General features: G+C 58.3%; 1 protein-coding gene across 4 annotated transcripts in view; it reads right to left on the reverse strand.

Moving 5' to 3' along the window:
* CCM2 (CCM2 scaffold protein) overlaps window positions 1–26,210 on the reverse strand; it is a 45,371-nt gene continuing 19,161 nt past the window's right edge. Inside the window, exons 1-11 of one of the 4 annotated variants that reach the window (XM_013059684.2) lie at window positions 25,108–25,247; window positions 23,778–23,996; window positions 20,367–20,540; window positions 7,212–7,295; window positions 6,593–6,779; window positions 3,751–3,887; window positions 2,960–3,095; window positions 1,945–2,002; window positions 1,656–1,794; window positions 1,262–1,400; window positions 1–449 (exon numbers count right to left, since the gene is read on the reverse strand). In XM_013059684.2, the coding sequence (XP_012915138.1) occupies window positions 175–449; window positions 1,262–1,400; window positions 1,656–1,794; window positions 1,945–2,002; window positions 2,960–3,095; window positions 3,751–3,887; window positions 6,593–6,779; window positions 7,212–7,295; window positions 20,367–20,540; window positions 23,778–23,996; window positions 25,108–25,119 (1,560 nt within the window). In that variant the 5' untranslated portion in view covers window positions 25,120–25,247 and the 3' untranslated portion in view covers window positions 1–174. Of the gene's footprint in view, window positions 450–1,261; window positions 1,401–1,655; window positions 1,795–1,944; window positions 2,003–2,959; window positions 3,096–3,750; window positions 3,888–6,592; window positions 6,780–7,211; window positions 7,296–20,366; window positions 20,541–23,777; window positions 23,997–25,107; window positions 25,248–26,210 lie in introns of those variants that run through there. The other 3 variants (XM_013059691.2, XM_004739448.3, XM_045089587.1) reach the window with 3 other exon arrangements.

Below are 26,210 nucleotides of genomic sequence, written 5' to 3' on the forward strand. Positions count from 1 at the left end.
TGAATTATTCACATCGCAGTAAACTTCTTTGAAGGTCTCTGAGAGTTTCGACAGGAATGTCATGTGCAAAACCGAAAGGACCCCCAGGACCCCTCTTGGAGCGGGCCGCGGGCACTGGCGCCCGGGCCGGTCCTTCACAGTAGAGGGCGCAGCGGCAGGCCCCTCCCGGCACCGTCAGGCCGAGTCCCGGTCCATGCTGCAGCCCAGAGCCTCGATGTCGTTGCTGATGTCCGAAATCATGCGGTCCCACTCGTCCCCTTCTGAGGGTGCAGACTGGTCGTCGGAGCTACCCGCGGCCCTGTTCCCGGTGCCCGTGGAGGCGGAACTCAGGGCCCGCCGGTACCTGCCAAAGCTGTCAGTGATGATGCCTCGGCCGTCCTTCACCCCGATGGTCTCGAGGAAGTTCTCAAAGTGCTGGCTGTCCTTCTCTGGGATGAAGGGCCGCAGACCTGTGGACACAGAGTGGGGCTGACGCTGGGCCTCCCATGGGGAGAACGAGTCTGCCCACCCGGCCTGCCCGCATCCAGCCCAGTTCAACGGGCACCGCAGGCCCACCAGGTCCCAGCACTGCAACAAGTGTCTGACCCCATGTCCTCCCTTGGGCTGGCGTTAAGTTCACTCATAGGCCTGGATATAGAACAGAAGGGGCTAGCTGACCTCTAGGGGCACTACCCACTTCTACAAGAAGAAGCCAGAAAGAAACAGAGCTGGGGCTGGGGCCTGGGACCCCAGCCCTGGCTGCATTGACCCTGGTGGGGAGGCCACAGGGTCAGAGGAGCTCAGACCAGACGCAGCAGGCCAGGCCTCCTGCCCTACCTCTCAGTGAGTGGCGAGCCCTTGGGTGGCTGCTGAGAAGGGTATGACCCACCCCCTTGGATGGTGGGGGCAGGGCTCAGGAGCCTCCACCAGCCCCCATCAGCCCATGGGGTCTCTAGGCTCAGCATGTGGGAGACAAGGCCACCCAGTCACCCGGAGGGTGCAGGCAGGTGTACAGCCTGGCCACCCTGCCCACCCAGCTCTCAGGGCCAACATCCCAACGGCCAGTGCTTCTACCCAGAAACAGGGTCCACTTCTCTGCCCAGCAAATTGCTGGTCACCCACCGAAAGCCCCTCGAGAACCATGCCCCCCCACACCCCGCCCCAGGAGCCCCATTCCATCCCCTGCTCCAGGAGCGACATTCTCTGGGAAGCGCTCTGGGCAGCGGATCCCCAGCGGAACCCTCGATGCCCGGGCCGCACCCCTACCCCCGGCAGGGCTCACCGAGCAGCAGGAACTTGCGGCTGTCCCCGTACAGTTGCCGCAGGTTGATGCAGAACTCGTGTACAGAAGCCCCATCGCGGTAATCGTGCAGCAGCGCGGCGAACTGCTGGATCTCCTGGGAGGACAGCTTGGTGCGCAGCTGCCCAGGGCGGTCAGAGGTGCGGCAGTGAGCGGTGCCCACGGTGCCCCCTGCCAGCCCAGGCAGCGGCTCCCACTCGGCCCGGGGCACCCCGGAGAGCGCGCCCACAAGGAGCCCAGGGACACGTACAGAACCAGGTGCGGGTCAGCAACGGTGGGCAGGGGGGGTGGGCAGCAGTTGTCCACCACCCCCCCCCCCCCCCGCTCGCCCGGCCTCGCCCCGCCCCGTCTCCGAGCCCTGCGCGCAAGCGCACACCGTCAGCATGTAGTCCTGCAGCAGCTCGGCGGCCGTGGCGCTCAGCTCGCTCTCGCTGGCAGTCTTGGCGTGCGGTGCCGTCTGCATGCAGAAGGACAAGGGCGACACGCCGCCTACATGCGCGCACTCAGGGAAGGAGCTGCAAGGACAGGAGCCATGGGCACGGGGCTCCCAAGCTCACCTTGAGGCCCAGGATCCCCGCCCCCCCCCCCCCCCCCCCCCGCAGAGCTGCACTTCTGACCGGGGCGCCCGCATGCTCGTGGGGGGCCGGCTGGGGCCGGGGACTCACAAAGCGCTGACGTCTGTCTCGTACGGCTCCTTCACGTCCACCTTGGTGGAGGAGTCGTCTGCGCAGGGGGCAGAACACAGGCTTCGGGTTACGGGCGGGCGGAGGGGCCCTGAGTCCCCGGGCCCCACACCCCACGAGATGTGGGCCCTGGCGGGGGGTCTGCAGGCCTTCTTGGGCAAAGCCCCCCCCCCCCCCCCGCGGCAGCCTCAGGCAGCCCCCCCACCGGCTCCCCCTGCAGGCATTCTCCACCGATGGCCACCACCTGTTGCAGGTGTGGGCCAGAGCACAAAGCTCCAAATGGGGGACTGAAGGGCACTCCCCAAGGGCCAAGGATAGGACAAGGGCCACTTGGAGCTGCCGTGCAGTGTCCCAGGGTGTCACCTTGTCCCCTCTGCTCACTTCAGACAAGGAGTGGGATCCCAGAGGTCGGATAACGGCGGAGCAGAGAAGGTCGGAGGCAGGGCTGACCCCCAGCCTGGAGCCGGTGGGCTCCGTGCAGGCAGGGAGGTGGGACCCCAGCATGCTGAGCCCCTCCCACCCACCAAGAGCCCTGGACACAGCCGCTACTCAGGAAACACTGGTCAGGGGACCTTGGGTCCACGTGACACAGACCGTGGGAGGCACAGATACCATTCTGCGCCACTGCTGAGCTCGCGGAGTTGGGGTGACCGGGAGCACAGGGCGCTCCTGGCGTGTGGAACATGGGGCTAAGGGCTCTGCAGATTCAGAGGAGGGGGCAGCTGCCACGTGCCAGCACCCGGCAGCCTCGGTCCTGGAAAAAGCCCTCACCCAGTAGCTGTGAGGTCTGTGTGTTCCTCCCCGCCCCACACACCCTTCCCCCTGCCCCTGTTCTCAGGCAGGTGAAGGGACTTGAGCTGATCAGGCGTTCCCCGCCTGGGATGTGGTACAAGAAGGTACCAGGCTCGCCGGGGACGTCAGCAACAGGGTGTGGGAACAAGGCACTGGCGCAAAGCCACGGGGACAGGACAGCATCACTGCACCCACAGTCACGTACCACTGTGCAGGGATAGGTGGTGGGTGGGTGTTGAGGCCCCGTCAAAGATGGCTCTGTCCAGAAAGTCGATGGTGGACTCGGTGTACACGATCTGGAAGACCTGTCCCAGCAGGGAGCACAGCTCCTCCGCAGCGACCTGCCATGGGGACAAAGCTGGGCCTTCCTGGGCAGCTTGCTGGCCCCCTGGCTCCTCAGATGCCCAACCAGCACCAGCACCCACCGCCCAGCGGGCCACAAGTGGACCAGCCCACAGCTGGGAGGCTTTCTGGACCCGAGGGGGCCAGGTGTGTCCACCGCCAGCCCTCCTGTCCCCCCAACCTGCCCACCAACATGCTGCTTCTGCTGCAGCCCCAGGCTCGGGGACGGCACTCCCCGCTGGGAACACGGCTCACACATGTGCTGTTAAGGCAGAGCCCTCTCTGATACTGGGCAGTCACCAGAGGGGCCTGCAGTGAGGACAGGCTGGGGAGGCAGCCCCGTGAGGAAGAACTGCCGGCTAGAGGGCGGGCAGAGCCCAGGAGGCGCAGTGATCAAAGGGTCCCCAAGGCAGGAGGTCCCCCCCTACAGTCTTATAGACAAACTACACACAAGGAAGGGCAGGGGTCAGGAGGTGGGAGAGACCAGGTCAGTGTGGGAGGGGCCTGGGGTGTGGGGCTGGGCTGTGGGGCGGGCCTGTGGTGGGCGGGGCCTGGGTCAGTAATGGGAGGGGCTTGGGGTACAGACATAGGAAGAGACCAGGCAGGTTGTGGGCAGCACAGGTGCCTGAGTCCCAAGTCCCGCCCTCTACTCACCTTGCTCTCTGTGGCCAGGATCACCAGGCAGCAGGCCTCCACGGGCCCCACTCCGCTCTCTGACAGGGAGACTGTGGTGAGGCCTCTGGAACTTTCTGCACACAGACTCTGGCTGGGGGAGATGCCAGGGTCCTGGGCTGAGAAGTCAACAGCGCAGCAAGTTAGGGCAGCTGTGGGAGCTCCACAGCCTGCTGTGGGCAGTGCCCACCTGACTCCGGAGTGCCCCCTCGCCCCCTCCGCTGAGCTGCCCCTGCCCTCACGCTCCTTGGAGGCTGCCCTGGCTGTGCTTCCTGAGAACCATCGCTCTGCAGGACCTCCCGGCGTCCCCACCACGGACGGTGCGCGGATCTTGGGCTAGGACATGAAACGCCCAGTAGTCAGCTGCTTTCGGTCTACACATGAGACGGGATTCCCCGGATTCCACTTGCAGGAACCATGGACATGAGCACAAGCCTGACAGACAGGGACCCCGAGGTGTGTGGGCCCCAGGGTGTGAGGGGGCACAGTCCAGGACAGGATGTGCACCGGGCAAGCCCCGGCCCATGTTTCTAAGGCTCCGCACTTCCTCGGACAAGGGCAACCCCGGGCCTGCCCACAGCAGGGAGGGAGGCTCCCACCCTGGGAAGCACAGGCACATGAGCTCAGCAGACCGGGGAGCAGACCGGGGAGCAGGGGCGGGAGTGAGGCCTCCCATGCCCCCGCCGGCTACCTCCGGACGTGCCCCTCTGAGGCTCAGACGTGGCTGGGAGCCGGCAACCAGGCAGAAGCCACCCTCGGGACAGGTGTGCCTGCAGAGCTCGGGGCCGGGCACCCCGTGAGCCCCACAAACGCCGCCATCAGACCCAAGGACTGCACTGCCACCCCCGCAGCCACGGGCCCCCGACACCGAGCATGTGAAATGCGGCAAGTCCCCATGGTGCCATGTGCGGCGTCCCGGGGGCGGCACAAAGAAGACGGGGGACATCTTGTTAATGACAGTCATGTTGATACATGTCGACACAAAGGGCTAAATATATTAGTAACACTGATTTCCCTTGCTTCCTTCTCCTTTTCCATGGCTACTAGAATGTTTTAAGTAGCTCCGGGGCTATACTCAGGTCAGGACAGCCCCACACAGCAAGGACGGGCTCTCTGAAAAGCTCCCATCTGGGCCCCGACCGCAGTCCCCCAGCTGTCCCCACAACCGTGGCTTCAGACTCCTATACCCACGGAGACACCCTCCTCGAGATGTCTGCACTGTCTGCTCCACCCTGGCCTGCCTGGACGGCGGGTCACCCACCACACGGAGCCCCTGCAGCCAGACCCGGCCCCACACACCCTCCCTACCCCGCACAGCCCTGGCCACCAGTCAAGCCTGGACCTGCAGAAGCACGCGCATGGGGATGCGCATGGTGGGCACTTAATAAATGTCAGGGTCACGGCCACTGAGCTGTAGGCCACCATGTGCGTGACCTCACACACGGCACGCTGGGGCCACGGGGCCACACAGACTCAGGGTCGCAGGACCTCGCTTTCAGGGCCACCCACGAAAATGAGGAAGATGCCAGGACACAGGGATTCCTTCTCTCCCTTTAACTCAGAAGCCCTCAAAGCTCTGGGTCCCTGTTTTCGTCTCATTCCGCAAAGGATCTCCTATGCAGCTCATTCTCTCCCTCCAAAAAATCTGCTACCCCTTTCTTAGCAATTCGCTCCAAAGATGAATATGGATACGCGTCCCACTGTACAACAAACCTGCGGGGGGACCCAGTCCCCCACCCACTTGCTTCCATGCCTGCAGGCGCTGCCCAGAGGTTGGTCTTCCCATGGCCTTCTGTCCCTCAGGATGCCCCAGACCTCGGGCCTCCTGTGGGACCGTCCACTTCCCAGGCTGGCTGGCCCCTCCACCGCCTTGTTGGGGCCCCCGCCGGTCACTCAAGCTCTGTGCTCTGGTAAATCCATCTGCGAAGTAGGAGAGTGCGGCCCTCCTGCCCGCTGAGCTGGATGTCATACCAGGTTATCCATGTCCGGGCTTCCTGCCAGTGAGCCCTTTCTGTACATTCTGTACGTTAAAACGCTTCATGTTGTTCAAACTAAAGTAATGTCCGTCGTCCAACAGATGTTCACAGAAGGGCAATGAGGGGGAAGCAGAGCGCAGAGGGGTGTGTGGGCCCACGGCAAGCCCACTGGATTTATGCCGTGGAAGCCCCCCGAGCTCAAGGGGTCACACGAGGAGGCTCACCAGGGCCCGGCTCTTAGGGAATCTCTCAGATCCACCACGATCTGCCGACCTCAGGCAGACAGACAATTTACCCTCTGCACCACCTGAGCCCCCCTTGGCCCCTGTCACAGGCGCTTTGGCGATGGACGGCTTCAGGACCCCAAAGGGCCCCAGAACACCCAAAGGAGCCCGGGTCAGTACCGGTCTCAGAAGCACCAGCCTCAGAAGCCCACCCAGAGGGATGTGACATCTCTCCCCGTGTCTCAATGATTTGGTACCAGGCAGAGGCCATGGCACTGGGGGTGAGAAGGGGCCGGCTCACCGGAGTGCCCAGAAGGCAGGGGTGGCAGGGGGAACCAGGAGCAGAGGCCTGGGGGCCAGCGCCTTGTTCAAGATTCCTCCTGACTCTCTTACAAGGACATGCTCAGCACATCTCTCAGACCAGGCGCTTTGCGATGGTCCGGGCTCCTCTCTGAACCCAGCTTTGGGACGCCTGTGGCCCAAGGCAGGGCCTGCACACTGGCAGCACTGAGCGAAGGCCCACTCTCGGGTGGCGGCCGGCCCAGTGTGGAGAAACTGTGTCCAGAGCTCCCCTGGATTCCCAGGCTCACCCCCGAGGACGCCCGCCCCAGCCCCGGCCCCTACCTGTCTTCAGGACCACCAGGTGTGAGGCGTCATCCCGCACGTAGGACACGGCGGCAATGTCATGAATGGGGACCCTGAGGATGGTGTCCTCCCCGTCCCGCCAGGCCAGCTTGACGTTGTAGGCAGACAGGCTGATGACAGCGTCGTGCTCCTGGGTCAGGTGTCCGGGGAGCTGGTGGGCTCTCTGCTGGGGACCGCAGTGCGTCAGTCATAGGCCCGCCGCAGGCCCCAGGCTCCCTGCCCCATGCGCAGCCCCGTACCCTACTGCAGCCACACCAGGCCCGCCCTGGGTGCTCTGCGGCTTCCGCGGCTACCCTCACCCAGACCAGTGGGGTGTGCTCTACGCTCTGGACAATGTAAATTCTGAAAACAGCCCAAAAGTACAAGGAGCAAAATCCTGAGAAGAAAGCTCACATTCAGACAGGTTTGGTCTTGACGGCCCGAGAGCCAAGCATACCCATGCCACAACGGGACGGGGTCGTCCCTGTCATCCCTCCCAGCCAGGAAGGCCCAGCGTCAGAGGACCAAGAGCTGGGGTCAGAGTGCGAGGGCAGAGGTCAGAGTTAGGGGGGGGTCACAGGCCAGGGGTCAGAGGTCAGGGTCAGAAGGATGGGGTTACCTTTGCATTGTCTATGAAATGCAGGATTTCGGTCCTACTGGAGGGATTCAGGTATCCCGGTATGGACGTCAACTGACCTAAGTACTGCAAGAAAGTGAGGAGAGACGCTGCCATGAGGAAGGGAAGATCAGCCCAGACTGTCGTGGACACACAGAGGACACAGCCTGGCCTCCGCCTTCCGCCACCAGACCTCTGGCCTGGCTCAGGGATGGGAGGCCTCTGCTAGGAAGCGTGCTCTGAATTCTTGGAAAAGTGTCCCGGCTCAGGACACACTGCCACACTTCCCGCTGTCCCACACCATGAGGACGATATCCCTAACGGGGCCCCTTCCTCAAGGAGAATGAGCTCTGCCAGGGACGGAAAACCCTGGCTCCAGCCTAAAGGGGGAAAAGGGGGAACAGAACGAGAAGCGCGCGTGACTGTCGCGGTCCGGGGTGCAGGCTCCCGGGAGGACCAAGACAGACTGATCACAGGACAGGGGAGTGCAGCCTCCCCACACGTCATCCTCCCCAGATAAGCACAAGGCCTCACACAGTAGGCCTGTCCGCCACCACCCCTGTCACCCTGTACATCACGTCCAGCTGATGGCAAGGCACGCTCACGGGCAAAATGCCATCTGAACACACATGGCAAGCGCTGGAACCAGACGCAGACACGGCAGGGCTGTTCTCAGGGGCCACCGGACCTAAAGTTCAAAGCAGTGGCATTGGGGCGCCTGGGTGGCTCAGTTGGTGAAGCATCTGTCTTTGGCTCAGGTCATGAATTCGGAGTCCTGGGATCGAGTCCAGTGTCGGGCACACTCCCTGCTCAGTGGGGACTCAGCTTCTCAACCTCTCCCTCTGCCTCCCACTCCCCCTGCTTTGCTCTCTCTCTCAAATAGATAAAATCTTTAAAAAAATAAAATACAATTTATAAATAAAGCAGTGGGATTACTGTGCTAAGGGTTCTAACAGAAAAAGTGGATATCATGCTTCGTATATAATGTAAGCAGAGAGATTGAAACACTAACCATGGACCGATGCGAAATGCCAACGACCCACCGTAACAGAAACAGACTGACGGTTCCACTGATGGACACATCTGCAGGCTGGACACAGCCAAGGGACGGGTCAATGGGCATGCAGATGTGTGAAGATAGGTCAACAGAAACTTCCCAAAATGGAAAGCAAAGAGGGAAAAGTATGAAGAAGATGGAACAGGATGTCCAAGAACGGTCACTAAGTTCCAAAAGTGGGGCCGGGCGTGTGGTGGGATGACCAGAAGCACTCACAACAAACGGGCTCCAGACCACAGATCTGGGGACTCCGAGAGCACCAAGCAGAACACACACGGGGAGAAAAGGGAATAAAACCAGAAGCAGCCCAATGCCTGCACATCAGAGTCCAGCGGTAAACCACCACAGAGAGAACCTGCGGTAAGCCCCAGGACAAAAGCACCTTACCTGCAGAACAAGGGTAACAAGGGTCAGAATGGGGCGCCTGTGGGCTCAGTCCAGTGAGCGGCCGGCTCTGGGTTTGGGCTCAGGTCATGAGCTCAGGGTCGTATGATCCAGTCCCGCATCAGGGGCTCCAGACCCACTGTGGCGCCTGCTTAAGATTCTTTCCCTCTCCCTCTGCTCCCCCACCCCCGCATACATGAGCTCACTCTATCACTCTCTGCAAGTAAATAAATAAATCTCTTTTTTAAATAAGTAACTCTTAAAAAAAAAAAAATAAAGTGACTCAGTCGTTAAGCCTCTGCCTTTGGCTCAGGTCATGATCTCAGGGTCGGGACGGAATTGAGTCCCGTATAGGGCTCTCTGCTCAGCAGGGAGCCTGCTTCTCCCTCTCTCTCTGCCTGCCTTTCTGCCTACTTGTGATCTCCGTCTGTCAAGTAAATAAATAAAAATACTTTAAAAAAAAAGAATGATATTAGACTTTTCTTCAGAAACTACAAAGCGAGAGAGGAATGAAACCCTGAAATGTTGGTAAAAACCCATCCCCCCTGCAATCTGTGCCCAGGGAACCAGTCCTTCAAGCAACAGAGAAATAAAACCTTTCTCTGACAAACACAATTTGAGGGATTTTAACACTGACTGATTGATCTGAGAGAGAGCACGAGTGTGTGCACACACTCTTGATCTCAGGGTTGTGAGTTCAAGCCCCGTGTTGGGCACAGAGCTTACTAAAAATGTTTTTTAATTTTAACTTTTTTATTTAAAAAAATTTGGTGGGGGTTGTGCCTGGGTTGCTCAGTGGGTTGGAGCCCCTGCCTTCGGCTCAGGTCATGATCCCAGGGTCCTGGGATTGAGCCCCGCATCAGGCTCTCCATTCAGGGGGAGCCTGTTTCCTCCTCTCTATGCCCGCCTCTCTGCGTACTTGTGATCTCTGTCAAATAAATAAAATCTTAAAAAAAAAAATTTTTTTAAGTTTTATGTAAATAATCTCTATACCCCCCATGCGACTCAAACTCATGACCCTGGGATCAAGAATTGTGCATCTGAACAACTGAGGCAGCCAGGAGCCCCAAAATTGTTTTTTAAATTCAAGACCCAACTACATGCCCAAGAAAAGCCACTTTAAAGAGCGACCTTACATGATGAAAGTGGTCCTCCGAGAAGACATGACAATGCTTCCCACGTACGCACCTGACCACAGAGCATCAACACACAAGGCGAAGACAGAGCTTCAAGGAGAGAGAAACGAATCCACAATGGCAACCAGGGACTTCAAGGCGCCCTTCTCTGTCGGAAACGCGCCAACCCAGCAGGCAGAAATTCAGCGAGGACACAGGGGAGCGGGACACCCTCGGCCAGCAGGATGTAACCAACACCTACAGACTACTTCATCCGGTAGAACACACGCTCCTTCAGCTCACGTGACCACTCACCGCGAAACAGCTTGTTCTGGGCCATAAAACACACCGTAACAAATTTCAAAGCCTGGAAACCATACACAGTATGTTCCCAAATCACAATGCAATTTTTGAAAGACACAATTGTAGGGGCGCCTGCGTCGCTCAGAAGGTGAAGCCTCTGCCTGGAGTTCAGGTCATGACCCCAGGGTCCTGGGATAGAGTCCCACATCACAGGGAGCCTGCTTCTTCCTCTCCCTCTACCGTTCCTCCTGCTTGTGCTCTCTCTCTCTCTCTGCCAAACAAATAAATAAAATCTCTAGGAATGCAAAATCTTTAGGAGGACCTGGGTGGCTCAGTCAGTTGGGTGTCTGCCTTCTGCTTGGGTCATGATCTCAGGGTCCTGGGATCGAAGCCCATGCTTCAATCTCAATGGGGAGCCTGAATAAATGAATAAAATCTTTAATCCATTATCAGAGAGTTGCTTTCATGAGTATAAAATCAACAAAACAAAAACAAAAGCAACCAAGGAAGAAAGACACAACTACCAAAACACACATAAAAAGAAATTTGAGTAGGTGCATGATCTATTAAAGAAACTGGGTGCCTGGGTGGCTCAGTGGGTTAAGCTGCTGCCTTCAGCTCAGGTCATGATCTCAGGGTCCTGGGATCGAGTCCCGCATCGGGCTCTCTGCTCAGCAGGGAGCCTGCTTCCTCCTCTCTCTCTCTCTGCCTGCCTCTCTGCCTACTTGTGATCTCTCTCTGTCAAATAAATAAATAACATCTTTAAAAAAAAAAAAGAAACTGAATTAATTAGTAATTAATAACCTTCTAAAACAGCACCAGGCCCACACAGGTTCACAGGTGAATTCTACCACACACTAAAGGAGGAAACGATACCAATTCTCTATAATCTCTTCCAGAAAATAAAAACAGAGAAAACATCAACCCCAATATCCAAGTCAAAGATACTACAAGAAAAGAAAAATCACAGATCAATATTTCTCATAAACATAAATGCGAAAATCCTGAACAAAATATTAGCAAATCGAATCCAATGAGATATAAAGATATAAATTATTTAAGATAACAAATATACACAATGACCTGGTTGCATTTATCCCAGGAAGGCAAGGCTGATTCAAAATTCAGAAACAAGTTAATGTAGTCCATCACACACCAACACTCTAAAGAAGAAAAATCATATGATCAGATGAACAGATGCAGAAAAGCATTTGACAACATCCAATGCCCGTTCATGACAAAAATATCATCAAACGAGGAATAGAAAGAAACTTCCTCAACCTGATACAGAACGTGTAAAAAACCTACAGCCAGCATCCTAATTAACAGTGAGATGCTTAAAGATTGCTTCAGATCAGGAGAAATATAAACATATTCCCTCTAACCACTGTTTTCCAGCACTCCCGGAAGTCCCACCTAATGCAATGAGACAAGAAAAAGAAGGAAAAGGTACGGACTGGGAGGGAAGAAACCCAACCATTGTGCTCAAAGACACTTTCTCTGACTGAGGAACCAAACAGGTCCCTCTGGGGATTACTGAGTGCAAGGAACGTGGACACGGGCCCAATTTGGTGCGCCCAGGGCTGTGCCCGGCCACCGCCTGCTCACACGAGAAGAACGGGCGGCAGGGCACCCAGAACAGAGCAGCAGACACAAGTCAAGTGGCTGAAACTTCACGAAAGCTTCTTTCAGCAACTGTCCGTGTGTGCCGGGCAGCTCTGTCGGGAGACACACACTCATTCTGGGAAGTTCTATATTTCATCCTCTCTCAGTTGGGGGCTGAGGAAAGGGAATAAAGCTGAGCTGTGCACTGGCTTCCCTACCCTCTCTAGGGCTAGGAATCTCCCTCTGAGAGAGCGGTTTAAGAGTAAATAAGCGGCACATGTAACCGCTGGCTCACACTTAGCTTCTCACCAATAAACATTCCAGAGCGTTCCCACAGTGCTGCAGCTGGCCAGTGCCTTTCCATCCGCTTATGTGCACGTGTCCACCAAATGCAGATGCCTGTTCACACCAATCCGTATTAAGTTTCATCTATTCTCACAGTTCCAGATTCCAGACTTACTACAAAGTTATGATGACTGAACAATGTGGTGCTGGCGTAAGACATACAGACTGATGGGGTGGAACACAGTCCAGAAAGAGACCCTCACATACATGGTCAGTTGATGTCTGACAAGGCAGCCAAGACCCTTGATAGGGAAAGGACAGTCTTTTCAACAAACAGTACTGGGAAAACGAGAGGTCCACACAGGGAAGAAAGAAGATGGTCCCTTACCTCACACCGTATATAAAATATAATTCAAACGGATGAACCGTCTAAATATAACACCCAAAGCTCTGAGTCTTAAAAGAAAACCGAGAAATAGCTTCATGACATTGGATTTGGCAACGATTTCTTGGTTCCGACACCAAAAGCACAGGCAATAAAACAAAAGAGACAAACTGGACCTCAACGAAATTAAAAATGTTTGTGCATCAAAGACCATAAGCAACAATAAAAAAATTTAAAAATTAAAAAAAAAAAAGACCATAAGCAACAAAGTGGGGCGACGACTGCCTACGGGAGCTGGTGTTTGCAGCCACATGTGATGCGCAGTGGTCCCCAGAACACTCAGAGATCACCTACATCCCAACAACCCGAAACTAACCAAGCTGATTAAAAGCAGGCAAAGGGCTCCAAGCGGACATTTTTCTGAAGACCCAGACAGCCAACAAGTGCACGAAAAGATGCCAGCATCACTAGTCCCTACGGAAATGCAAATCAAAGCCACAGGGAGAGGCCGCTTCGCGCACCCACCGCCACGGCTCCCAGCGAGACCGACAGTAATGTGCCAGCGAGGACGTGGTGCGGCAGGACCGGGACACGCCAGCAGTAGCACAAAATGTCACAGCGGCCCGGAAAACGGTGTGAGTTCCCCAAACGCTGAGAACCATAGTCTCCGCAGGACCCAGCGACCCCGCTTCCAGGGATACACCTGAAAGACGGAAAGCAGGACCTTCGAGAGCTCGCCGCTGTCGCAGCAGTGACACCCTAACCACGAGAATGTGAAAGACAGCCAATGACCCTTGACCGACGGTGGCGACACCGACTGCAGCCCGTCCACGCCATGGGACATGACTCAGCCTCTGAACAGGAAGGGACCCCGCAGTGTGCTGCAGCGGGGAGGGGCCTCCGTGGCATTGCGCTCCTTGAAATCGGCCTGCAGTTTTGTTCTCCTGTGCAAGAGCTCCGCGGATGCCCGGACACACACTAGAGCGGAGGCTAGCGGGGCTTGGGAGGGCCGGTTCTGATGCTGGGAGAGCTCTGGGTTTACAAGAGGAAAAGTTACGGACGGAGGTGAACGGTGGCGATGGCCACCCAACAGCACGAACGTACTTACTGCTCCAAACTGTGCACTTGAAGATGGTTAAGGCAGGAAACTCGGTCACATGTATCGTCACATGAGAAAACAAAGCAGCAAGGAAGCAAAGGGTGCCTGGGCGGCTCAGCCGGCTAAGTGTCCAACTCTCGATCTTAGCTCAGGTCTTGATCTCGGGGTCATGAGTTCAAGCCCTGCATTGGGCTTCACGCTGGGCAGGGAGCCCACTGAACACCACCAAGAGCGACGAAGCCAAAACAGAGACTGGACAGACGCTTGGGTCCCATGTGCACGGCAGCAAGTTCACAACAGTCAGAAACGACGGAAACGTCACCACGCTGACGTGTGGACGTATCAATGAAATGAGGGTATATACACAGAGTTGTCCTCAGCGTTAAAAAGAAAGTTCCTACACCTCCTACAACACAGCTGCCAGAGGGGGACGTGAGACGGAGCGGGAAGAGCCAGTCACACAGGGACACACCATGTGACTCCACGTGCACACAGTCCCCAGCGTGGTCCAATCCACACAGGAGAGAGCAGAGTGGGGGGCGCCGGGGACAGGACAGGGAGCTGGAGTTTCGTGAGGACAGAGTTCCGTTCGGGGATCTGAGAACATTTCAGACATGGGCAGTGGTGGCCCCATAGCACCGGCAGCATGCTTAATGCCAGTGAACCGCACACTTAAACCTGGTTAAAAAGAGCTAAAATGAAAATTTTGTCATAAAGATTTTATATATTCATTTGACAGAGTGACAGCACATAAGCTGGGAGAGTGGCAGAGAGGGAAAGGGAGAGGCAGGCTCCCCGCTGAGCATGGAGTCCGATACGGGACTCCATCCCCAGACCCTGGGATCATGACCTGAGCGGAAGGTAGATGCCCAACTGACTGAGCCTCCCAGGCCCTCTGCCATGTATATTTTACCATATTAGAAAATCATCTTGGGGGACGCCTGGGTGGCTCAGTTGGTTAAGCAGCTGCCTTCGGCTCAGGTCATGATCCCAGCCTCCTGGGATCGAGTCCCACATCGGGCTCCTTGCTCAGCAGGGAACCTGCTTCTCCCTCTGCCTCTGCCTGCCACTCTACCTGCCTGTGCTCACTCTCTCTGTTAAATAAATAAATAAAATCTTTAAAAAAAAAAAAAAAGAAAGAAAGAAAAGAAAAGAAAATCATCTTGGGCGCCTAGGTGGCTCAGTTGGTTGAGCAACTGCCTTCAGCCTAGGTGGCTCAGTTGGTTGAGCAACTGCCTTCAGCTCAGGTCATGATCCTGGACTTTCAGGATCAAGTCCCATATCGGGCTCCCAGCTCCTTGGGGAGTCTGCTTCTCCCTCTGACCTTCTCTCTCATGCTCTCTCTCACTCATTCTCCCTCAAATAAATAAAATCTTTAAAAAAAAAAAAAAATCATCGGGGCGCCTGGGTGGCTCAGTGGGTTAAAGCCTCTGCCTTTGGCTCAGGTCATGATCCCAGGGTCCTGGGATCGAGCCCCACATCGGGCTCTATGCTCCGTGGAAAGCCTGCTTCCTCCTCTCTCTCTCTCTCTGCCTGCCTCTCCGCCTACTTGTGATATCTCGCTCTGTCAAATAAATAAAAATAAAATCTTTAAAAAAAAAAATCATCTTATTAGTTTTACTCAATAATTTCGTTTGCTAACAACTTTTTGAATCCTAAGCAGTACAATCCTGTCCGTGAACGGTCACTCCGGCTTCAGGGCTTTGCTGATTCACGGGGCCCTGATGCACACGCACAGGACTGCCCCCGCCCCCGTCGCTGCCTCAGGAGATGATGCCACCATCTCCTCCCTGTCCCTTAGCTCTGCCGGCTGCAAACCCAGCCAGCACATCTCCAGAGAGGCCTACTTTCTTTGTGGAAAGGGGAGCCGCCATCATCTGAGATGAGCTTCACGGCGACAGAATTCTTGGTAAGACACTTTCACTGCAGCTGTCATCCTTGTTACCACTCCAGATGCGACCAGGTGTGCCTCCTGGACTGGGCTTACCACACGTGTTCCATCATCCTGCAAGGTCCCCAATGCATGCCCTGTGCCCTGTGCCCTCGCAGTGGCCCGTAGCCGCCATGGGGCATGGCAAGTCAAGGGCACAGTTCCAGAGGCCTGAACGTGATGATGCATTCGAGACCCCAAGGGGGCGCAGGGCTAGCAGTCACATCTGTCAATGGCCCTGGCACCTGCGAGGCCGAAGATGAGACAGCCAGACCACCTCGGGCACCACGCCTGCTGCCCAACAGGGACCACAGCTGGCGCAGACGTGTGCCAACAAGCTCACGTTCCAGCTCCAAGCACAGAAGGTGCTTCCAAAAATCACTGCTGACGGGATACCATGGACATCCCCGAGGTGGCCTTCCGATAACGTGCACCCACGGCTGGACTCAGTCGGCAAGAACCTTGCAGCAGAGCGGGGCCTGATGGAAGGAAGGGCAGGACTCCCACATGGGGACAAGGACACCAGGGAGGGTGCACGAGTTCTCAACACACCAGGCTCATACAAGTGGCCCGCCCCCACATGCTGGAAGACAGACGACACCACACACACGAACAGACGACACCACACACACACACGTGAACAGACACACACACACACACACACAGGCCATGGCAAACTGTGGGTGAAGGCTTGAAAAGGCTCAGAGGTGGGCCTGCTGGACCGGGTTCCCCAGGTAAGACTGGGAACCCCATGCCGCCGCTCCCCTTGCTCCCTGGGGGCCAGGAAGACACCCCACTCTGAAGGCCCAGGAGCTCCGAGAAGGAGCAGACAGCAGGAGATGCTCGCAGAACCAGGCACCCCGGAGCCCAGGGACAACAGGGCCCCAGGGAGCAGCGCCAGACAGTGGCACCAGCTGCAGGAGCCATAGCAGAGGCCATGGAGTGGCCGTGGGGTATGGCCTGCAGGGGCCCTGGAGCCGGCTCCCACGACACGGGAGCCCGGGGCACCGCCTAATACACACACACAAGGACACCGCTGAGTGCGCTGCTCGGGCACAAGGGACAGATCCCTGATGGCTTCCAGCCCTAGACACATGGCTGAAGCAAGGTGGAGCCCCGGAGAAGGCCCCCACGGCGCCCCAGCAGGTGCACTGCAGAGACGCCCCAGCGGCCCCGGAGGAATGGCTCTCCCTGGTGCACCTGCGCTCTGGGGACCAGGACACCCTTTATAGACCTGGAGACGAAGCCAGCACCCCCGGACCCAGACGGCCCACAGTGTGTCCTCGCATCCAGACCCACGTCCCCTGTGGAGCAGGAGCAGGCAGACCCAGTAGCCTCCAGGACGTGGGAGCTACTCATCTTGCCGAGGCCCCCGTCCCGGCTCCGAAGCAGGAACGGGGTCACTGCCAGCAGCCACGACAGCGTGGCAAGCTGCCCTCCGGGACTTCCATGGCACGGGGACAGCGGGCTTCACCTCCCGCCCTGCCTGGCTCTGCAGAACTGGTGGGCCGTGACCACGGCCTGCACCAGGGAGCCGGACGGATTCTTTGTGAGAGAAAGTGAGTGCAGGGGACACACACATTCCTCTCCAAAGCCGCCAGGAGCCATTCCTGTTCACCCCCGGGATGGAGCAAAGCCCAGTCCCGGTCCCACCCCGAGCCATAGGACCCCAGCAGAGACGCACGGGCCCCCCCGTAGCTCAGCCTAGGCGCAGCTGAGGGCAGGCGGAGGCCAAGCTGGGCTCACCCAGTGGGGGACAGGCCTAAGCACACAGTCCCTGTCCCAGGGCCAACTCCGCGGGTCCCACATGGCACCGTCCCGCAAGGGGGCCAACCAGGCTCCGGGTGGCTGGTCAGCCCCGCAGGGGCAACGCTCTTCCATGGTGAGAACGGACGCATACCCCAGCTGCGGGTCCGGCTGTCCCTCTGCCCGTGTGGCCCGGCTGCAGTCCATCCCCGGTGAGTTTCTGCGCATTCGGGTGTGGAGCGTGGGCGGAAGCTCACACTGTCTCTGGGGGTGACCAGCAGCTCCAGCAAAACCGTTTCAGCTGTTCTGCTCCTTCTGCCTTTCCACACACATTTTGGAGTCATCTCTGTATCCATGAAAAGCTCGCTGGGATTTCAGTCAGAACTATATCAAGCGCTGCACAGGTCTGGGGACACATGCCACGGTGATCGGGTTGAGTCCCCCACCCACGGACGTGGCAGGCTCCCAGCACGCAGATCTGTGCTTCTCTGCGCCCCTACTGTGCGCTCAGAAAACCCCATCCACATCCGGGTCCAGCTGTACCTGTCTGTCTGTCTCTGAAGCGCCTGTAAACGCTACTGCATATTCAAGTTTGAGCTCAGTTTGGACATGTAACGTGGCGCATACACACACATCCTGTTCTGAGTTTTTACCATGGATGGGAGTCAGATGTGCTTCTTGCGTCAACCGACAGGGTGCCAGGACATTTCTACCTTGGCCTGTCGATGTGATGGATTCCGAGCCGGCCCTGCACCCCTTCAGAGCAAGGTCGCCCCTTCTGTTTCAGGGAGAGACTGTGGCACTGGTGTCCGTTCTCTGAACACATGAGGACATCCTCCAGTAAGAACAGACGGGCCTGGAGACCTTCTGACGGCAGATTCCAGATGACAGCCTGAGCGTCCCTGTCAGTCCCAGAGTGGTCCAAAGCAGCTGCAAGGGCCCGCAGGACATGGCGGGGGGCGCTCCTCGGGAGCCAGTGCATGTGCCAGCCAACCCTGTGGCTGCCGGCACCCCCATCTCCCAGTGGAGAAACTGCTCCCCTCTCTGCTCTCCAGACTTGCTGGCTTTGCTCTTGACAAGTTTCAAGGGGACACACTGGCGTGCACGGCTCTAGGTTCACCCTGCTCACAGCGCGCTCCACTTCTTAAACCTCTAAGTTTGTCTTTTGCCAAATGAATGACATTTCAGACACGACTCCCCGGAACAGTTTCTCAGCCCCTCCAGCCAGGACTCCAACAACACACAAGCTGGAGAATGTGCTCTGGTCCCACAGCTTCCGCCAAGGTGGTCCCTCTGTCCTTCGGGGCATGGCAGACTTTCTGGCGCGCCTGGGGCCCCACGGACACTCCGGTCCCACCCGGGTTCATTAGGGACCAAAGTCCCTGCTCCCGGCCCGGCCTCCCCCAGGTGGGTGCTGCCCTGCTCGGCCGTGGCTGACACCCCTCTGCTGCTCTTTGGTCCCGACGGAGCAGCTTTCGGTGGGGTCTGGCAGCACCTGTCTGTGTTTCTGGGTTGCCAGCCTCTTCAACTCCACACCTGGGGCACATGAGGACAAAGAGAAGCTGGAGGCCTCCCCTGGGGCCCCCAGGTCCCTGTGTGGCTGCCTTGTGTCCATCTCGCAAAGGAGCCGACAGTCACCGCATGGAGCATCCAGGACTGTCGTTGTGCAAAGTGACACGCCCAGGGAGAGGCACATGCACCACACCTTCTGGAAGCAGAAATCCCCAACTTTTCTCTTCCAGGGTTTCCTTAACCCATACCTGCGCTGTCCTCACATATGGCTCTGACTCTTCCCAGGTCTTCCCCAGCCTCTCCCCACACATAAAAACATCCTGTTGCCTCTCCCAGAGGCGCTTACACTCGGCCCTCAGAGTCTTGCCGGGGCCTGCGCTCTTGTGCTGCACCAAGAACCGCCCTGGCTCCTTTCTAGAGGGAACCCTGTGCTCTGGACCTGTGTCTCCGCCTTCACGGTGTGTCCCACGCTGTGAGGCAGCAGTCTTCCCATGTCTCCCTCAGAACTGGGCCCGCCTGATCACCGTGGTGGGACACGTTCGTCCCGTGAGGTCGCGCTGGCCCACTCTGCGACAGGCCCCACGTCTCCGCATGAGCGCTGCCTCTCCTCCTGCTGGGCCCCCCTCGTGGGCCCTCCATCTCCATCTGCTCTTCTGTCTCCCGCTGACTGATTTCCTCTCTTCACCTTCTGGCCACTCCTCTGGGCGCCTTTCTGGACTCTCCTTCGAGCCCTCTAATGAACGTGTTAAGACACACATGGACGTACATCTCATTCTAAAAACTCCCGTCCACCCCTCTTTATTCAGAAGTGAAGCCTGGGAACTTCTGAGATCACCGTGCTTGCTCTCACCTCTCCAAGGACGTTACACTGACCCCCAGTTTCCCGTGTGGCTGGCAGCCAGGCCCACATCTCTGTCCCATGTTTGCTGCAGGCTCTATCTCCTTGAATATGTACAAATCCACGCTGGCCCCAACGGAAGCCACGCGCACAGGCACGGTCGCCGGCTGTGCTCAGCCTGGCGGGCGGTAACCCCAGCTCCCCCCGCTCCCGAGAGCACCCCAGGACCCCCATGTGAGACAGGTCCGCACAGGTGTTCAGGAAGCGCGGCAGGTAGGGGGGCAGGAGATTCCCACTCCGCACCCAGGTTAGCCTCGTGTCTTCATTCGCGGTTGCTCCAACCCTCCTCTGTGCCAAGTATCCCCACAGCTGAGCCTCCCCAGTCCTGTCTCTGATGGGGACACCACCCACCTCCCCTGTCACCTGACGGCCAGGCAAGAACAGAAACCCCTCCGAGGACACCACCGCCCCACACCTTCCCCAACTGGGGCTGGGACTGGAGAGCTCTGCATCCCCTGAGGGGACTCGAAGCGGACTGGCTCCATGCAATCCGCAGCCCCACCCTCCCGGGCACCCTCTCCAAGCGCAGGCGCCCCACTCCTGGCAGAGCCCCTCCACCACCCTGACCTCGAGACCGCAGCCCCTCTCCCCGGTTCACTTGCACTCAGTGTGTTTGGGGGCCCGGCGTGCCACGCTTATCCGTAGGTGCCTGCACACAGGACTGGACAGGATTTGGGGACTCGGCACACACACGCCCGCCCTCGAGAGAAATGAGGCGGCTGCTCCTGTAGAAAGAGCTGGAAATGGGGCCAGCGAACTGGAACATGGAGCGTGGGCACAGTCACCTGCCACAGCAGCGCCGGCAGGACAGCGGGGGCACACCCCACAGCTGGACTCACCTTCACCTCCTTCTCGATGTAGTCACTCAGCAGCCTGTCAGGCTCCACGCGCTCGGGCAGGGACAGCGCCACAGTGTGCAGAGGGCGCCGCTCTGTCACCTTCTCATGGGCTTTCTTATCTCGACTCTTTTCACCTTTCAGGAACACTCGTTTAAAAGGCGACACAATTCCAGGCTGCAGGCAGAAACGGCAAGGGTTGGAGGTTGTTATTCACGAAGGCTTCGCACAGCCCCCACAGCGCACATGCCAATGTGGCCAAGCCACCACCACGGTCCCCATGCAAAGGGGCTGCCTGTGCGGCCCGGGGAGGACGGTACCAAGAATGCCAGATAGGGTCAGGGTGGGGGCTGGTGCCGCCTTGGGCACATGGAGTGGGGGGTCCGTCCTCCACTGGCTCTCGGACACTCGGAAAGGTGAGGGCACGCTCTCCGGGCGAGTAATCTCATGGCTCGGTAAAGGGCAGGAAGGGGGGGACCCCCCAGAAGACAGCAACGTAGTGTCACCCGAGCCCCTGGCTCCAGCAGGTCCCTTCGCTCCAGGACCCCGGAGCAGGCACCCCGGCCTCAGCAAAGGACACACCTCAGCAGCCGAAAGCCCACCCGCTCCCTGTGCCCTATCTGTGCTCCTCAAGCCCTTCCCACCCCCAGGGCCTCTCTGCCCCAGGGCGCTGACGGCACTGGGCAACCCGCACCACGGAGGCTAACCTCCCACCCAAGGAAACCTACGCAGTGTGAGCTGGGGGCCTCGCTTACTCGCCTCTCCAGCTGCCTACACTGCTTGTTCTCCACCTCAGCAAGGTTTTCATGCAAGGACGAGGCCGCTCCGGCCGGCAGCCGCTTACGCATCAGCTAAGACAGGATGCCCAGGGCCTCCCAGGCACACGGACGGGCTGCAGAAGGGATGGAGCATCTGCGAGGAGCCTGCCCGCCCTGGGGTCTGTCCAGGCCCCGTTCTCCTCAGTCCCTAGAGTTTCAGCCCGCACAATCTCGGGGTATGGCCAAGAGTGGGGAGAGTGGGGGGTGCTGCATGGGAGCAGGTGGGCACTGTGGGCAGCTCACATGGGGAGGGATGGGGAACGCTCGGCCACAATGGGCCGAACAGCTACAGTAAATTTTAAGTTGAAAATGACCCTGGAAATGTAGGAAAGCAAACACCACGTTTCACCAGCCCTACCCCAGGCTGGCAGGCCACACCAGACCGGGGCTGCCCCTCTGGCCCACACCCCAGTCAGCAGCACTTCTGGACCCCCGGCTTCCGTGTGCAGAGCACCTCCCAGCTCCCGCGACAGGTGCACGCCGCAGGGGCAGAAACGACGGTGGGCACGTGCACACCTTACCCTGTCAGAATGTACGAGCCTTACAGATGCTGACACCCGTGCCTACGCCCTCTCTCTCCCTGGCCACCCCACAAAGCTCCCCCTCCTGGACCACGACCCGCCGGGCACAGGCTGAGGCTGAGTGTGACCAGCGGCACACACAACTGCTCACATGCGCTCTCCCACCTCGTTACTCCCTTGCTCCTGGGAGTACCAGGAAAACGACTCTGACAGGACAGGTTTGCCACGGTCAGCCTCTCACCGCAAGGCCCACGCCAAATCACCACGGCCACAGACCACATGCGCTGCGGGTGAGGCACAGCTCATGGAACGGCAGTCTGCACACACAGCCCGTCGGCACTGGGAGGATCCGGGGCCTCACCCCTGCAGCCGCCGGGTCCAGGGCACATGTGCGGCCCCCCGTGGCAAGGAAACCCGGACCGCCCACTCCAGAGGCCTCCGACTAGCCCAGGGCCCCCGCTCACGAGGCGGAGCCTGACCTGTCCTCCTGTGCCACCACCCCTTGGGACCCTGCAGGGGACCCCCAGCACCGGTGCTGGTCAGTGGGCATTCAGTGCCCGCGCTGGCCAGGCATAGGGAAGGCCCCGTCAGGGAATGAGACAGCTCCTACCTCAAGAGGGCACAGTCAGGCCGGAGAAGAGCCCAAAGCTGGTGAACAAGCACTAAATCCACAGTGAAAACCGCCGGCCTGCCGCCTGGAAGGCGTGCTCAGTGCCAGTTGCTCCGCCTTTAAAGCTGCCCCCGCCCCGGCCACAAGGCACAAGCCCATGAGGCACGGGGGCACCCACTGGCCCATCGTGACCCCATGGGAGTGGCTGGGAGTGCCCAGCTTCCAGCCTCCGCCCTGAACAGCCGCACTGCAGGCTTCTGGCTGCTGCTGTGAACATCTCCAGCAACTTTCAGTGGTTGCACAAGCTTTCCCTGATGGCGGAAGGCTGAAACCGCTGGGTGGAGACACGGATTGTGGCAAACCTGACCCTTCCTGTGGCCACCTGAGCCCGCGTCAGGGGCGGGTTCCCTGCTGGCATCAGGCAGCGCTCCCACCCCCACCCCCGCCTCTCCAGAAACACCACGACCAGGTGGGCACTCCGGGTTTGGGAACGGAGGCTGCTCTAAACACGAAAATGTAAAGTGACGTTCTGGTTAAGGAAACACAGGGGAGACCATTCAGAATATCCTGACACAGAAGCAGGGTTCCCGAACACAATCATAGATCCTTTAATTTTTGCAATATTCTCCAGATCAAGATGTCAAGTTTTTAAAAGCACGTCTGATAGTGCCCGTGTGCCTTCCTCACTCCACAGGAATTTTTACTGAGTGCTGATGCTCACCATCCCCACCGAAAGGATCTCACAATCCCTGAGCCTACAAGACAAGGACCAACTCAGCCCCCAGAAGGAGCACAACGGTGATGATGTCCCTTCAATAATGGAGCCCCGCACTGGGTGCAGCCTGGGGTCCACCTGAGCCTGAATCTTCTGTGAAGATATGAGGCTCTGAGGGTCCAGGGCAGGGACATGGGGCTTCTGCGGCACACAGACTACTGGCCGCTTCGATAACTGGGGGGATCTTTCTGGACTAGTTGGAAACAAGCCTGAGATCCTTACCTATCCTATAATATCTTCCATTTTATGCTAGAAACCACTTTTGAAGTTGGGGACCTAGAAGGTGGCTCTTAAACACTTGGTCTGGCTGCTGAGCGTTTCCCAGAGGAGCGCCCAGGGGCCAGGCTGGCCTAGATTTGCTGAGCTGAAGCTCGATTAGCCACTCAGCTGGGGCGCCCGGGCTCGGAGCAGGTGCATCTCCTCCATGGCTCTCGGAGGCTAACGTCTCCACCAGAGTGTCTGACTTATGAGCAATGTGTTTCTGGAAGAATGAGCACAACCACTCACGGGGCAGTGGGCCCCACCTGCGGCCTGGAGTTCATCACAAGATGACACACCAGCTGGCTGGGTGTACACAGTGCTAGGCTCGGCACACTCTGCGGGGTCCCCAGCAGCCAGGAGGGGAGGGACGGCACAGGGCACCCTGAGCGCCTGGGTGCAAGTCTATACCTTCTCAAGGACGTAGCTTACCTGATCCTTTAGTCGTAGTTCAGAACTGCTCCTGAACACACACTTTCCATATGCAAGGCCACGGGCGTCCACAAGTCCAACACTCAGCAAACATCTATCGAGTACTTGGTAGGTGCCCAACCCTGGGGCTGCAATGAAGGGGCCTCCGTCCCTTTCCCGGGGCCCAGCAGACGGGCAGCTGCATACAGCGGTCAGGCCCACACAGGGCTGCAGTAGAGCCTGGGGGAGGCACGGCGGCCAGACTGGTGGTCAGGCAGACTGCTCTCAGGCCTGCTGCAGCAGAAACCAAGGGCATAGCTCTGTCCCGCTGGACAGCTCAGAGGGCGCACGTGGCAAGGCACCGAACCCTCTCCTGCAAGCTTCCTGACCAAGGGTCCCTTTATGTCACACCTGTGCTGCAACACTGTCCACCTTCTTTTGTTTTTAAAGATTTTTTTAAATTTTTTTTTAAGATTTTATGTATTTATTTGACAGAGATCACAAGTAGTCAGAGAGGCAGGCAGAGAGAGAAAGGAGGAAGCAGGCTCCCCAATGAGCAGAGAACCAGATGCAGGGCTCGATCCCAGGACCCTGAGATCATGACCCAAGCCAGAGGCGGAGGCTTTAACCCACTGAGCCACCCAGGAGCCCCAAGATTTTATTTTTATGCCATCGTTACAGCCAACGTGGGGCTCAAACTCACAACCCCAACATCAAGAGTCGCACACTCCTCCAACTGAGCCAGCCAGGTGCCCCCCCACCCTGGCCTCAAGACTCACCCCCAGTGCTCATCTTTGTATCAACTAACCGCCGGCGTTCTCAGTTATGCAGTCGACGGGCACGCTGTCAGAGCAATCTGCGGGACGAGGTGCCTCCCACCAGGAAAAGAACCTGCTCCAGGCCCAGGGAGGAGTGGGACACGGCCCGTGCCCTCCGGCCCTCCCCAGACCGCAAGGCCCCCAGCTCCGGGCCCCGACAGCTTGCCGAAGCGGGAGCCACGCAGGCACTCCAGCAGGGTCCCAGCACAGGCGACATTCCGGGCGTGCGTCTGCCAGCGCTGCGCAGGCTCTTTCTCTCCACCCTTTCCCCAAGTCGCGTTCCAACTCAGATCCCATGTCCTAACAAACTGTGAACTCAAGTGAACCCGCTCTTTCCCTGCAGGTGGGACATCTGGGCCTCCCACGCCTCAGGTTAAGATGGGTAGACCCTCCTCTCCTGCTCGCCGACCACTGCCAGCCACCGCTTCTCAGCCCCGGAACCCAGTGGGAACCTTCCTCCCTTCTTCTCAAAGCGGAGGTCGTGGGCCCGGGTCACCCCGGCTCACAAACACACCCGCCGGGCTTGCACCTACCTCGTTCTCCATGGGACACCCGCTGGACAGTCTGGGGAGGGGCTCTGGTCCCTCCCCCCTGCCGAAAGTTACTGTGCACTCTCTGCTTCTGATCTTGCTAAAAAATATGGTCGGATGTCAGCCCTCCCTCTGACAAAACATGTGAATGCACAGGAAGACCAGAAACCACGGCTTCCTCCAGCAAACCCCACTGAAGCTGTTTACCGTTTGTTTAAAAAGGGTAAGAGGCAGGCGGCACCCTCAAACTGCTGGCACAATCCAAACGTCCACGAGCATAAGAGGTCTGAGGAGAGCAGTGCGTGCTGAAGGCGGTCAGGAGCCAGTGCCGTGGTGGCCTCCCTGCGTCTCCGGCCAGTGCTATGTGGTCCGCTGAAGGACACGTTTCTGGAATCCCCACCACTCTGCAAATCCGCTGCCCACAAGAGTGACTGAGCAAACCCGGACCCCACAGAGCTCCCCTCTGACCCCTCGGGGAGCACCCACACCCCTATGTGGCCACCTCAGCCCCAAGCGCCCAGGCTGGGGCTGGGGCAGGGCATGCCCTTAGAGCCCTTGGCCTGCAACAGCCTCTGTGTCCCCGGAGTTCGAAGTCCCCACGTGACACAGATGAGCATGTTTCCTAGCCAGTTCCCTTCAATGTCTTTAGGGTCAAACGCCCTCATCTGGAAAAGCAGAAGCTGGTGTGCTGATGAGGCCTGATGCAGAATATTCCAGAACAGCCTGTCAACAGGAAAGGCTACATAAGGAAGCGTCTGGTTCACTGAAGGGGCCATGTGTGCTCACAGATCCACAGCTTTTAACAAGCACAACACACGTCTGTTACCAGGGTGAACCAAATGAAAGTGCTGGCATTCAACAGCTTTTTGCCCAGAAAAACAGCCTTTCGACATGGCTCCACTTACACTGTGTGAAGCTGGAGGCTTCCTGACTCTGAGACCCCGGGCTCCAAAGCCATCGCTCTGCGCCCCGACAGCAAGCACGCGTGCCCCAGATGGAGAAGGCGCCGCAGGCCAGGAAGGCAGCCCTGAACCAGATACGCTCGATTAACACCCGGCACTGACCAGACTGTCTGTCTCTGGAGGGGATCGGGGCAGCAGGCGGCC

Source organism: Mustela putorius, unplaced genomic scaffold (genome assembly GCF_011764305.1).
Source record: "Mustela putorius furo isolate JIRA1106 unplaced genomic scaffold, ASM1176430v1.1 tig00003845_pilon_pilon_pilon, whole genome shotgun sequence".
In the NCBI taxonomy this organism is placed as follows: Eukaryota; Metazoa; Chordata; class Mammalia; order Carnivora; family Mustelidae; genus Mustela; species Mustela putorius.